This window comes from Lonchura striata, chromosome 8 (genome assembly GCF_050655825.1).
Source record: "Lonchura striata isolate lonStrDom1 chromosome 8, ASM5065582v1, whole genome shotgun sequence".
NCBI lineage: Eukaryota > Metazoa > Chordata > Aves > Passeriformes > Estrildidae > Lonchura > Lonchura striata.
The window spans coordinates 9,299,481-9,312,344 of record NC_140710.1 but is presented as its reverse complement, the minus strand read 5'-3'; the positions used below and the strand labels follow the sequence as shown (position 1 = coordinate 9,312,344).

The following is a 12,864-nucleotide window of genomic DNA, read 5'->3' as shown; positions in this document are numbered from 1 at the left end:
CAGAGCACAGTGATTCCAAAGTGGCTAGAAAAATTATCTGCCAGAGAGATCAGGTATTATGTAATCCTTGTCCTGGAGCCTGTTACATTCCCAGTCGCATGTAGGAACAGGTTACTTTGTGCCACCCCTTTTCGAGCCTGTAGCATGATCCCAACCAAACAAAAGCATCTGATGAACCCAACACTTAAGAGACTGCAATGAACAGAACAGTGAACACAACAGGTACTACAGTCTTCAGTTACCTTGAGGTGCTAAACCTTCATATATTCATTTCTCAGACTTGTGCTCAGAAGCAATTAACCTCGTGTGAAATAAATCAGTGAAAGCCATTTTGGACTCCAGGACAAGCTTGAAGGATTTTTAGATAATTAAGTTGGAGTATTTCTGACCTTCATTACACCAGCATAAAACGAAGTGAAATACAAGAAATCAATGCAAGGCTGTGTGAATGTCATCACAACTACTGCTCACAAATAATCTTCTGAAGCATCACTATTACCTTACACATACAAGAAAAAGATCCAGAGCTGGATATGTCTGAAAATGAGAATAGAGGATGCCATACCTTTACAAGCCTGCTTTACTTCTTCCCATGTGTCCCTTAGCAGGGAAAAATATGGAAGAATTAGGCCATAACATAGGCCCTTACTACAGAGTTTCAAGTTGGGATACTTCAGAATTTTGTATTAAGTACTGTGGGAACTGCAGGGGCTGCAGGACTACAGTTATTGCACATTCAAAGCACCTTTTTGTTACAAAGCTTTTACCATGCCGGTCTTCCTGCAAACATACAACACATTCCAATGGATAGGCCTAAGCTGGGCCTGGCTTTTGTTCTCCAAAATTAAGAGCTTTGGTAGAGATTTATGATTTGAGTAGTTAGAATGAAAAGGAAAACAGACTTACACCACAGAACAAGCATAACATCCTTTCTTGCTACTCTCACGAATTAAAAATGCTCCGTCAGGTTTCCCACAGAGCAAGTCTTCCGCTTGGACACGGTTGAGATCCCCAACAAACCAAGTTTTCTCATCATGATGTGGCAGGTTTTCATCTTCTTCGTTCACAAAGTAAGTGCTGAGAGAATACATTTGTTAACCAGTGATCAGTAAAAGAGTTAATAAGTAGAGTTATTTTCACAGAAATCATACAAAGAAATACCAGAATTGCTCAAATTGGAAGGCCAGGCTCCTAACAAACATGTATATTCAAGGCTTCCACTTAGATCTTAATTTTAATCGTACGTGTTTCAGCAGAGTTGCTGCCTCACATGACATCACACGACTCCAGTCATTTATTGAGAAACTGGTGTTTTTTGTTACCAGCCCCACAAGAGAAGACACTTACTAATGGAACACTTCTCAATAAAATCATATGTATAGTGACACTTACTCATCAATATTTTCATTTTTGATCCCCAGCCAGTCATTTATTCGCTTCTGTCTCACCCCCTTGTGATTGAGCCATCTGCCAGAAGAAGAGAAGATTAATACATCAGAGCACATGTATGGGTTTTCTTAGTGAGCAAGCTGAACTTCAGACACAGAAGAAACAGGCTGTGTCCAACCCAGGGACATCAGGAGCTGGATAAGGGTGGTGAAATCAAGCATGGGTATAAGAAACATCTGAGACACCTAACAGAAAATAAGTATTACCATCTGTTGTATTAGCAACCAGAGGTTTTGTTTATAACTATTTTTTAAAAAATTCTTTATTTACAGGAGTTGCAGATTGTGTACCTAGTTGTGGCTGGCTCTTTAAATAATGAAGTCATGAATAGGCCAACCAGTTCTCAGACATCCCCTGCCAGAGTGTAGCACCTGAACATCCATAGAACATTGGTTATGAAAAGAAAATTAAACTATCATTATCCTGATGGAAACAGCCATTAATCAGATTCATCAGAGACATTATTCTGAGGTATGGGTCAGGCTTACTTACACAAGATACTGATCTCTGATTTTGCGGAGCTGAATTAGGTCAGGCTTGATACTGTTCATTTTCTTATCAGTCTCCCTGTTGTCCAGAGCTTGTTTCTTCAAGTCTTGTTCCAGGCGCATTTTACTGTCATGGATCTCACCCAGGCGTGATTTTAATTTTTCGTAGTTCATCATTATCCTGCAAATGAGTATGAGAGAAGAGGTGAAACCAGCCCAGAAGGACTGAACCTACTAGCAGCACTTACAGAAGTGTATCCCAGAACTACCATAACAGCAACTCCACCCTTTGACCACCTCAGCCTTACACGAAAATTACTGTATGAGTGACAGGAAAGACCTCTTGCCAGAGGGCCTGCAACCTTCAGTTTGCCTTAATATATTTCCTTCTGGCAGAGATGCAGGAAGAAATTCTCTGTAGGAAGGTAAGCTAGAACAGATTCCTCCTTCACTGTCAGATTCAGTTTTTGTTGTATCAATTATGTGAGCCCACCACAGGTATCAGTAATAGCAAGATTTTAAATGCAAACTTTAATTACTATCAAGAGCTACCAGGAAGTAATGCTGCCTGTCTCTTCATCCAAGATTAGTTTGCAGGTTTTGTGTGACTCAGGAAAATTACATCTTTTGCTTGTTAATTGTCTTTACGCAGAATGAAGCACCCCAAGTGCATAGTGAAATTGTTACAGGTAACTGTTTCTGCTCCAAAAACCTCCTTAAGGTGGCTCATAAAGCACAATGTCAAGTGAGGCATTATGCCTGGCCTTTCTTTAAGGTCCAGATCCAGCTTTTTCTGCTAACACCCTCTTGGAAAGGCAGTTTCAAACAATGCACTCACTGAATTTGTTAGATGACAGCTACTAAACATCTTCTCTGAAAGTGACTAAAACTGACTACAGACAATGAGATTTACCAGATTAATGTATATTCCACAGTTTGCAAGTACAGAGTTCTCTGAATTATATTCTAAGCAAATGTAAATAGAAATGGGATAAGCAAATTAAATAATTATTTCCTGTTCTTTCCTGGTCCTTATCATGGTAACTTGATTTACTGAAGTTAAGAGAGGATAATCCAGAGATTTCCCAGCTCTGCAATTCCTTGAGAGAAGAGAGCTTTACTGAAGGCTGAGATACCTTGAGGGAAGGTCTCAGAAAACACTGAGCTTACAAAGTGGTTTATATGATACTGTAATGGCAGTGTCAGTGTGGACACCACTTTTTCCAGGTAAGCAAACATAACCTGAGAGCTCACCGCTCAATTTCTTTGTCGTTGCCCTCCCTGCGGAATCGCTCGATGTATTCTTTGCTGTATCGCTCTTGTGAGTGGCACTGCTCCTCAAATATCTTAATTGTTTCATTAAATGCTTCGATTGCAGTTCTCTTCATCTGAATTTCCTGTGTAAGGAAAGAGTCCTTCATCATTTGTTCATAATACAGATGACAATGCAAGACTCGATTACGTTCCCTGAACTGACTGAGAAGATAACATTTTTTCCCGCACTAAGTTAAAATAGGATTAATTAACTTTAAATTCAGTCAAATGTCTGAGTAGGGTCAGGAAATAACTGGGCAGACTTACTCCCTGTAAGTCTACCCTCCTCCCCTACATGATGCTCTCTATTAGGCTGCAAACCCCTCAAACATTTTAGTCATATTTTCCATCTTAGTTTGCAGGAAGACTGCCAGCAAACCTCCTCCCCATATATGAACTATCTTATTTTACAAGAAGCAGTCCAAATACCGTATTCACACGTCCTTAATGCATAATATCTGGTAACTGACTTGCACATGATTTCACAAAAAACCTGGAAAAACCCCTCTACAACTCTCACTGCAGCATGTGGCAGCTGGAAATACTCAGCAGCCAAGGAAGAAACTGCAGTGTAAAGTTTCTAAGTATTGGCCTTCTCCACAGTTTTACCTTATACTAAAAAGTTCAGCTCCTCTTTCTTCCTTGTCCCACACCATGCCTCTAGGACTATCAGCAGCAAACAATATTCCCTGTTTCCATCAAATATGAGACTTCTTGCTGTATTCCCCAATTTACTTTTTCCTTATATTCCTTTATTAGCCTTAACAGGTTAAAATAAATTTCTTTGCTTTTTAAACAACAATAAACACACTCTATAAAGAGCCAAAGCACACCAACCTGGGATGTTCTGGTATATTCTTCATACAATTTGTCATATTCTTTGCTCTTTTCCTGATACTGAGCATGGTATTCTTGAAGCTTTTTACCTACTGCATCTATATTATCTTCTTTCACCAGCTGATCCTGCACATACAAAGAGCTGTTAAGTTTTCAAGCAAAGCAGCTTTTCCTTAAGAGTATCATTTGTCCACTTATGCATATTTGCATTTTACAGATATTAGCATCATTTTTTATAATCCAGTTTCTAGAGTGCACTGTGTCTAAATCTGCCTTCCTTTGTGCAACATGTTCCACAGTTTACAGACACAAGGAACAGGGACTATGGGACACCAAGAACCATTCCAAAAACACACCACACCTTACTTTCAGGATTGCTATCCCCAGTTCAAGAAAGAAGGAAGCAAATTGCTTAAACTCTTCAGTTAAAGATCAGAGTTGTTTTGTTTTTTTTTTTTCATTTTCTAAAAAGCTCTGCAGCTCTTTTTCCTTAATGTAAAAATGTGTTTTGGGCTACTGAATAAAAGTTTAAAAAATATACTTGAAAAATTTAGATGACTATGCACAGGGTAAGCAGCTGCACTGCTAATATGGGTAGCACTGGCTACAACAGCACTCAGTGGGTTCACAAGGGTTCATTGAGAAATTATAGAGTTTCTCAGAGTTTCAACTCTGCTGCCTGTCAGGGTTTAAATTCTCTGTTGTGATCAGATGAAGACTGGAAACCTGATAAAATGTAGCAGCTTGGATGGTTAGACAACTTGGAAGATGCAAGTCAGGCCAAATGTGAAAATTCACCTTTTTTTCCCCATTTTCAAAAAAACCAATCAAACAAAACAAACAAAAACACACACACACACACAAAAAAACCCAAACCAAATCATGCTATTCATAGAGAAACCCCAAAATGATATATACATCTGCTTTTTTTCCTTGTCTGCACTAAAGCCACTGAGGTTTGGTGAAGCTCTTACCTGCTGGTACCGGGACACGGGGTACATCAACTTCACATCGAGTTTGGGGTTGTACTGAGCAAGGGACTCGTTACGGTAGTGGTTAATGAGCTCCACAACGGAATTAAATGTCAGTGGATCAGAAAAGCCGTATTTTCCATCCCGGTGATAGATCTTTATCAGTTTGTTGTTGCCACCCTTCCTGTAAAGTACAGTCATTCAGAGGTTTTACTCTGTCCCTCCCATCCCTCATCAGCTCTAAGGCTGATGACACCAGTGAAATCCCTGGGCCAGTGGCTCCCACACTGCACACCTTCACAGTGATTCTTAACACAGCAGTAGTATTAAGTAGTTTAAGAGTCAATACACACAGAATTATCATCAGATTATTTGAACAGAAGCAAAGCCCAAAGTAAATCTCATCCTATGTGTTCATTCTGGAGCTAGTTTATGGTATTTCAGTCCTAGCTTTACCAGAGTTTTGCAAGGGAAAAGGAGAATGCTGAAGGCTGAATCAAGGACCTGCAAGAAACCCCAAACCCATAATTTGACCCTGCAATTCAGGGTCACTAGTAGTATACAACAGAATACAGATTTACACAATTATTAATAAATCTTTTTGAGTTATGGGTAGTAATACAAGACACATGAATTTACAAAATCCTTTGAGGATTACAAGATGGTTGTAAATGTAGTTATCCAGATTTATATATTCTAGTGTTTCCCCAAATATAGTGCTTATTTCTTCCTTTTGTTCCAAGAACAGGCTGTTTAGACACTGTTCTGTCCTTCTCTTGCACTTACAATTTTGCCTCCTAAAGACAAAAATTCAGTAGAATTCAGTAAATTAACCAAATAATGCCAAATAGCATACAGGCCGTGAATTTGGAGGCAGAAGTTAAAGGAGAATTTTAACTACACCCTTGGGATCAAACCTACCACTATGGCAATGGAATTTCAAGGCAGGATCAAGTACCTGTGTATCACAGTAACTCCCAAGGGTGTGATACAAAGGCTGTGGCTTCTGTGCCTCACATGCTTGTCCCTAACAATCAACCTTGGGAGCCTGTCAGAGGCAAGTGGCTGGGCAGGCTGGGCAAGGCACCAGAGCAGTCACATGAGGTTTCTGCCTAACTGCAGCAGACAGGGCTGGGGCAGCTCTGGGAAACCTGCCATGCGCAGACACGAAGAAAAGAACATGGTTCCAAATCAATATTCCCTAAATTTTAGATCAGAAAGCACAAGATACTCTTTTTAGCAAGACATTGTTCAGTTCTCCAGAGCTGCACACTGATGAGGTATTCAACACTCTCCCATGAACCAAAGGCTTGGTTTACAAACACCTTTTACCTTTACCTTAGCAATTCTGAAACCATGAAGTACTCCTGAGCAGCTCTCCTCCCTGAGTCCATCTCATCTACACAGAGATCCTCAGGGTAGCACTCAGTGAGGGACACAACTCAATGCACAGAGCAGAACTGACTGTCAGAAATGGCTCTTTATTTGCCTGTTCTGTGATGTGCAGAACTGGGAACATCTCTCAGCTTGAGCCACATGAGCTTTACACAGCCAGGGCTGTCACTGGAATGGCAACAGCTCCTCAGGGTTTTGCTGAGGAGACCACAAGTGCTCAGTGCTCACCGCAGTGTCAGAGTGTAGTCTCCCTGCATCTTGGTCGATGCGTCGCGCACCAGGAATGTTCCATCTGGCATGTCTCGTAATTTGTCATTGACCTCTTCCCTGGAGAATGGAAAGGGAGGCAAAATTAGAAGTGCTAAGGACATGACCACCTTTACCACAGGTGAAACATCTGACCCAGCAACACCAGTGCCTGCAGAGTTTAATCTTCTGTCACGCTCAGGCTCTCCAGTTTTTTAGGCCACCTAAAGCAAGCCTCAACTTGTGTAGCTGTGCTAAAGAAAAGTAGTTGCAGTCAACAGCCACTTAGGAAGGAGGCTCTGTTTAAACAACAGTAGCAGCTGTGACTCAGTTCACAACCTTTCCCTTTAATCTGCTCAGGTTTTAAAGTCCACACTGGAACAGGTGCCCTTTGAGAAGCCAGTCCTGACCTCTTAAGACCTGGTCTCTAGAATCACAGCTCAAAGGTGCCTAAGGTTTAGCACAGTTTTAGTCTCAAGAGGCTCATTATTGGCTTAACTCTGATCTTATTTACAGCCCTTTTAAACCACTACAACCTTGCTAGCTTCAGTGCAACTTTTCCTTATTTACAACTGAGGCAGAAGGATACTCAGTCCAGAGCTGTAAGCTAAACCAAGAAATCTTTTAGCGAAAGTGAGTACCTGTAGGCATTAAGAAAATTATTTCAGCTGAAGAGATATGCATCTTACTTATGAGCATTTTACCCAGATTATGTATCTCACTTTATAACAGCTCTCTCAAAAGTTTTGGAAGCCCTAAGCACTTTTTAATATAATCATTTGGAAACAAAAGTTTTTCAAGTAGCCTCAACATTTTTTAGGTGCTGTAGGAAGCCTGGCTGAATCTTACAAAGAAAAATAAACAGCAGGTTTTTTTGTTCAAATACTAAGGAACAAAAGTATTCAGAAGAACAACAAAAGAATAGCCTTAGCTTTGATTTAGCTACCTGAAAACTATTTTGTTAGTAAAACAGACTCCTACTGAGTATCACATGCTCATATCCATTTACTCCTCTCAGACCATTTTACAGATTGGTCCCAGTTAAGTCCTTTTTGAATGGCCAGATAATGACCTACAGGTTTGGGCCTGCAAGTTGCACCCTGGAGCTCATGACAGAATTTTCAGCACAAGTTCTTGACTGAAGAACATTGCTCCTGCCCTGCTAGCCTGATGCAGCCTGTAGCTGCTGGCTGCCAAACCAGTGTCATAAACAATTCCATCTTTACATAAGCGTGTATCAAGTTTAAATCTAATAAAGCCAGTCCAATGCGATTTGCAGTGCATTAGCTCCTGCCATCATGGGCACTGGTAATTGAGGGACAAATCCACAGTCAATAAACTGATACCAATATTGAGCAGTTTTAAACAAACTGTGCCTAGTGGGTTTTGTGTTCAGGTTTTTCCACTCTGCTTCAGCTTAAAATTAACAGAAAAATATCTCTGCCAAGGCCCTTCAAAAGCAAGATCTATGAGGGTTTGCATTATAAACAGATAAGGGTGGTACAATAAAGATATGAAAACTTTATTTCCCCTCTCAGAACATCAGTGAGCTCATGTGGCAAACACACTCTTCATGCCTCTATTTGCCAAAGTGCTTCAAAGTATTATGTGCACAAGTTTGAGCAATTCCTGATCACACTCCCAGCACATTCACCTGTCCTCTTACAGCTCCAAATTCTAGACTCTTCAAAAGTGCCTTAAGAGGGTAAGAGATGACTGAACATTTCAGTTCTTTTATGTAATTAAGTATATAAAAACAGGCCTTTCATTTTCTGAACCTAGCCCAAGCAATCTATTTTCTCAAGTGCACAGGAAAGGGTTTTCTTAAGAGGCAAAACTTAATTTGTTTGGTATGTGTCTCTATCATCTGCTCAGTATAGCTAGATGATGGTTAGCATTTGTAAGAGCTATTTTTCATATCACCATGTAGTAGAAATTAATATAGCTGAAATTTTAAACAAACGTTAAAGAAACCAAAAATAAGAATGCAACTCCTTTTATCCAGAAATACTATTTTTATACCGAAATTTTGCTGAACTGCATGAATTCCAGGATTACATGCTTACAACACTTTATTAAATATCAGATTCAGAAGCATTTATCTTCTTTTTAAAGACTGTATATACAGGCAAATTTAGAAACTCAAAAATTACTGTCACCAAGACTGGCAACATCTGCACTAGAAGAACTACAACTTAAATATCCTGAATCCAGCTGAGTACTTTCACTTAGGTGCTTTGCCAAGCATAGTCCTAAAGCATTCCCTTGCAGTGAAATGCTGCCTGAAATAGGCATGCTCTTTTTGTCTTGAATTCTAGCAGGCTTATCCTACTTTTGACAATATATATTAATACATTTTAATTAATATATTCTAACAATATTGCTTACCTTGAGATGTCCCCCCAGTACCACTCTGCTTCCTGCAGAGAGAAACTGGAATTGTCCTTTATTCCATTTGTATTGACTGGAGTCATTGGTTTGGAGGGCTTTGGAGGAAGAGCTGAAAAAGAAAAACAGATTTACAGAAGGTAATCAGGAGAAAATAATCACTAAACTCTTAATGAAATACTACAGAAAAAAAAAAAAAAAGAGAAAATATGCATCTTGAGCTCAGCTTTCAAGCTCTCTCAAACCAAATGGAACTTGTAATCTTAAAGGAAGTCTGAAGTCAACTGTTCCACTGTGATCTGAGATTTTTTAGTATCAAACACTTGAGGGAGGAGAAAAGTAAGGAGTATGAGGAAATGTGAGTTTTTGTTAAAAGAAGACTGGTGCAGGCACGACTACAAGGGCAGGTGCCGCCTAAAGCTCCAAACAAATGACAAAGGTGTATTGTGTTTGAAAGCCACAGCCTGGAGAGCACTGGGCACCACTATGGAAAAACTCCAGTTGCTCAGGCACCAGCAGCTCTGAAGCCAGCCCACAAGAGCAAACAGGTGAACTCTTCAGAGGGAAAAACACTGCTGGAGAATGGTGGTGGCTGGACAGGGCTGTCTCTGTCACAGACCCAAGGTTCACGTTTTACACTGGGTTTGTCACTTAGGCTCCTGTTTGGAACAAAGGCTTTGACTCTTTGAGTAGTACAGGACATGAGGTGATAAGGGAAGAGGACAGGGAACAATAGATAACAGAGTGCCTGCACTGCTTTGCTGACGTGCAGGCTGAAGTGTTCACCACAGGAAAGGGGATGCTACAGATGCCCAACAGACAGGCAGAACTGCACACCTGCAGGGCTGGTGCATGCCTGCCCAGAATTCCCCTATCCTGAATTCATGGCAAACATGAATGGCTTTTACTTCCATTCTCAAAATAGGTTACACAACGTAAGGGCATACAAGATACCAATGCTGTTTCTGTTTGGCCAGTTTTTGCTCAAACAACTTTATCATGAAGCTGACTGTAAGCCCTGAATCAGTAATTCAGGAGCCACAGGCACATTCACGTATTGGTAGAAACTGGTCTGTGAGCAGAAATGTATTATACATGTTCTTATTTTCTCAGGGGAAGGGTGTCCTGAATGCTGTCCCCTGTTTTGCAAGACTGGATGCTTCATCAGGAACACTGACACTGAAAATGAGCATTTTTTAGGCATTTCATGAGAGTGTTTTACAGAGGGACAGGTCACATTCACATTCAGAGAAAGAAAGCAGCTACACACATTGATTTGCTAGCATGCTTCTAAGTCAGACCCTGAACATCTGCTCCCAGCCCTGTGCCCTCACCATTAGATTACACAAGCACCAGAGAGCAGGCCTGACACAGTGACAACAGCCATCTTTCAGATGCACAATCCCCATGTACACACAGAAACACAAATAAAAGCAGCAGAAAGAAGATTTTGATCTCCAGGTTCAGCATGGAATGGCTTACACTGAGAGGTGTGCTACTTGGCACCATCCAGCTGCTCACCTCTGAGCCACACCTCCCACATTAAAGAAGAGAAAACAGGCTTCCAACTGCAGTTCCAAATACCATTTCATGCTGAATATCCAACACAGTAACTTCACTGTTCTCTGACAAACCAGTAGATGCTTTAATTGAGCCAATCTAAACTAAATCTGAACCTTGACCCAGACGTTTGCACCCTGGGGTTGCTGACCAAACACCTGATTCAGATAGCAGCATTCATTTTGTGGGACCGAGCATTAAACTGTAGCATACAGGTTCTTTTTATGGGGTGAGCTGGGAACTTTCAGGTGTGCACACATCTAGTGAGGCAATAACAGGTCTTGTTGTAAAAGGAAGGTGAAAGCCTTCAGATTCAGTGAAGTACCTTCCTGGTTAGGAAGCTTCAGTTATTCCTAGCTTAACTACTACAGTTGTTTGTGTAGTGCACAAGTATTTGCACAAAGCACCATTGAGAGTAAGGCTCCAACAGCCCCATCCAGGGTCAGAGGAACACATACCCAGGCTAAACCTCTGGAATAAATTGCATTCACTGGGCTGTTCCATCTCCCCCTTTCAAAGTTCCTGAATTAAGAAATGTCATCAGGTCCTCCCTGCTCCCAACATCATATCTGGGACAGGACAGCTACAGCAGTTCTGAGTCTCATCAGTGTCACAGTAAATCTGAGGTCAGAAAACCCATAGATTTGCTCCAGAATCTTTTGTAGGCTTTGAGTCATCAAAAAGCATATTAAGTTTTATATAAAAAACACACAAAAGTACAGACAGAAAACTGCACCAGCATCTGCAATTATTTCAAAGGGACCTTCAAATTAAGGTCTGGACATAACAACAACTTCAAGGTATTTTACAGTGTAAAAAGTCTGTTTTACACTGGTAGTATGGGCTTTCCAGAAGGGGTTTTCAAGTGTTCTCAAGGACACTTAAATACTTCTCTAGCTCTCCTTGTAAATTTACGTCTTGCTCCTTTATACAGTGTGGGATTATTTGGCAGCTTTGTTAGGGCTCACTCCAAAGCACTGGGTACAGAAAAGCAAACTAACCAAGACCAGAAAGGTAAGGAATGGGAGTTTGGATTCAGAGCACTAGACATTACACCCAGTGCCCCTACTACAGGTGGGAGTTTCTCCTTTGCCTTAATAGGCAGATATCAGTTCTCACTATCGGGACGTTGCCTACAGAACTTCATTCTTCATGAGAAAACTGGAAGGAAATTCTTTCAGGGAAAAGAATAAGGCTTGGACCAGTTCCTGTAAAACCTGACTCATGGAAGCCAGTCCTTTACACAATAGACTTTTGAAAAATGCTTTATAATAGCTTGCACATTTTAAAAATACAAAACTATTTGCAAGGGTGGATCCTGTTTCCAGAGAGCTATGTATCTAACTCTTTACTTTCAATGCTTCGAGCTCTTTGAGTCATAATAGATTTTCCCCTGTACTGGATACAGAACCAGGCCCTTGCTCTTGCTTTACCCTATAGGCCAACATGCCAATCCATTTCAGCATTTCTTGGCTACCCTCTCAGGCCATAGACTTTAGTCTGTACAAATGGACAACACTCACAAAGGTAGATTAAAAACCTCACAGCCCAGCCCCTGTGATGACAAAGGGGAATATTTTGTAATGGCATGGCAAGTCTACTGCAACAGAGCAGCATCCACCACACTGCTGCTCTCATAATGCTGGCCCAAGAGGTTGCTAGAAGAGGCATCCTTAAGAAGTTTTTGCTTAGTACCTAGATGATACTAACAACCCTGCTAGGAGAAATCCTGTGCTGTTTCTGTGAGAAGCTACAGAGAGACTCAAAGAGTCCACAGATTTTGATTTTAAATTCAAAACAATCCAGTTTTATATATTTTACTTAATGAACATTAGAGACCTAAAATCTTAGAGTAAGGTAAGGTAAGACTGTCTTGAAGTCAACAGAAATGCTTTCAAGAGCAGCCATGTTTCTTTCTATGTCACTGAGTCCAATTCTGATCTAGCCACAGGCACAATTTTACTTTATCTCAAAACCAGCTCTGATTAAAGTGAATGATCCTGATGCCTCTTTTTTCCTGGGAGAGAAACACTGATCACAAGTGATTAACAGCACAACAGATCTATCCGTTCTAATAAAGAATTTTCTCTTTGCACCAGATACACAAGCATCCTTCCCCTACCATGTCACTAGGACAGCTTTAGAGCACAGATCTTTCCAAACCCCAAAAGGTGACAGCTCAGTTGTACCCTTCACTCCCACACGAGAACATTTCA

At 40.7% G+C, this 12,864-nt stretch overlaps 1 protein-coding gene across 2 annotated transcripts in view; it reads right to left on the bottom strand.

The window, feature by feature from the left end:
- The window catches only part of PIK3R3 (phosphoinositide-3-kinase regulatory subunit 3), a 77,253-nt gene that overhangs the window by 7,831 nt on the left and 56,558 nt on the right, over positions 1 to 12,864 (bottom strand). For both annotated transcript variants that reach the window (XM_021528703.4, XM_021528713.3), the window contains 8 exons: positions 9,089 to 9,200; positions 6,683 to 6,781; positions 5,063 to 5,243; positions 4,089 to 4,214; positions 3,192 to 3,334; positions 1,942 to 2,118; positions 1,393 to 1,467; positions 907 to 1,077 (listed from right to left, as the gene is read on the bottom strand). In XM_021528703.4, coding sequence (XP_021384378.2) covers positions 907 to 1,077; positions 1,393 to 1,467; positions 1,942 to 2,118; positions 3,192 to 3,334; positions 4,089 to 4,214; positions 5,063 to 5,243; positions 6,683 to 6,781; positions 9,089 to 9,200 — 1,084 coding nt within the window. The remainder of the gene's footprint in view (positions 1 to 906; positions 1,078 to 1,392; positions 1,468 to 1,941; positions 2,119 to 3,191; positions 3,335 to 4,088; positions 4,215 to 5,062; positions 5,244 to 6,682; positions 6,782 to 9,088; positions 9,201 to 12,864) is intronic.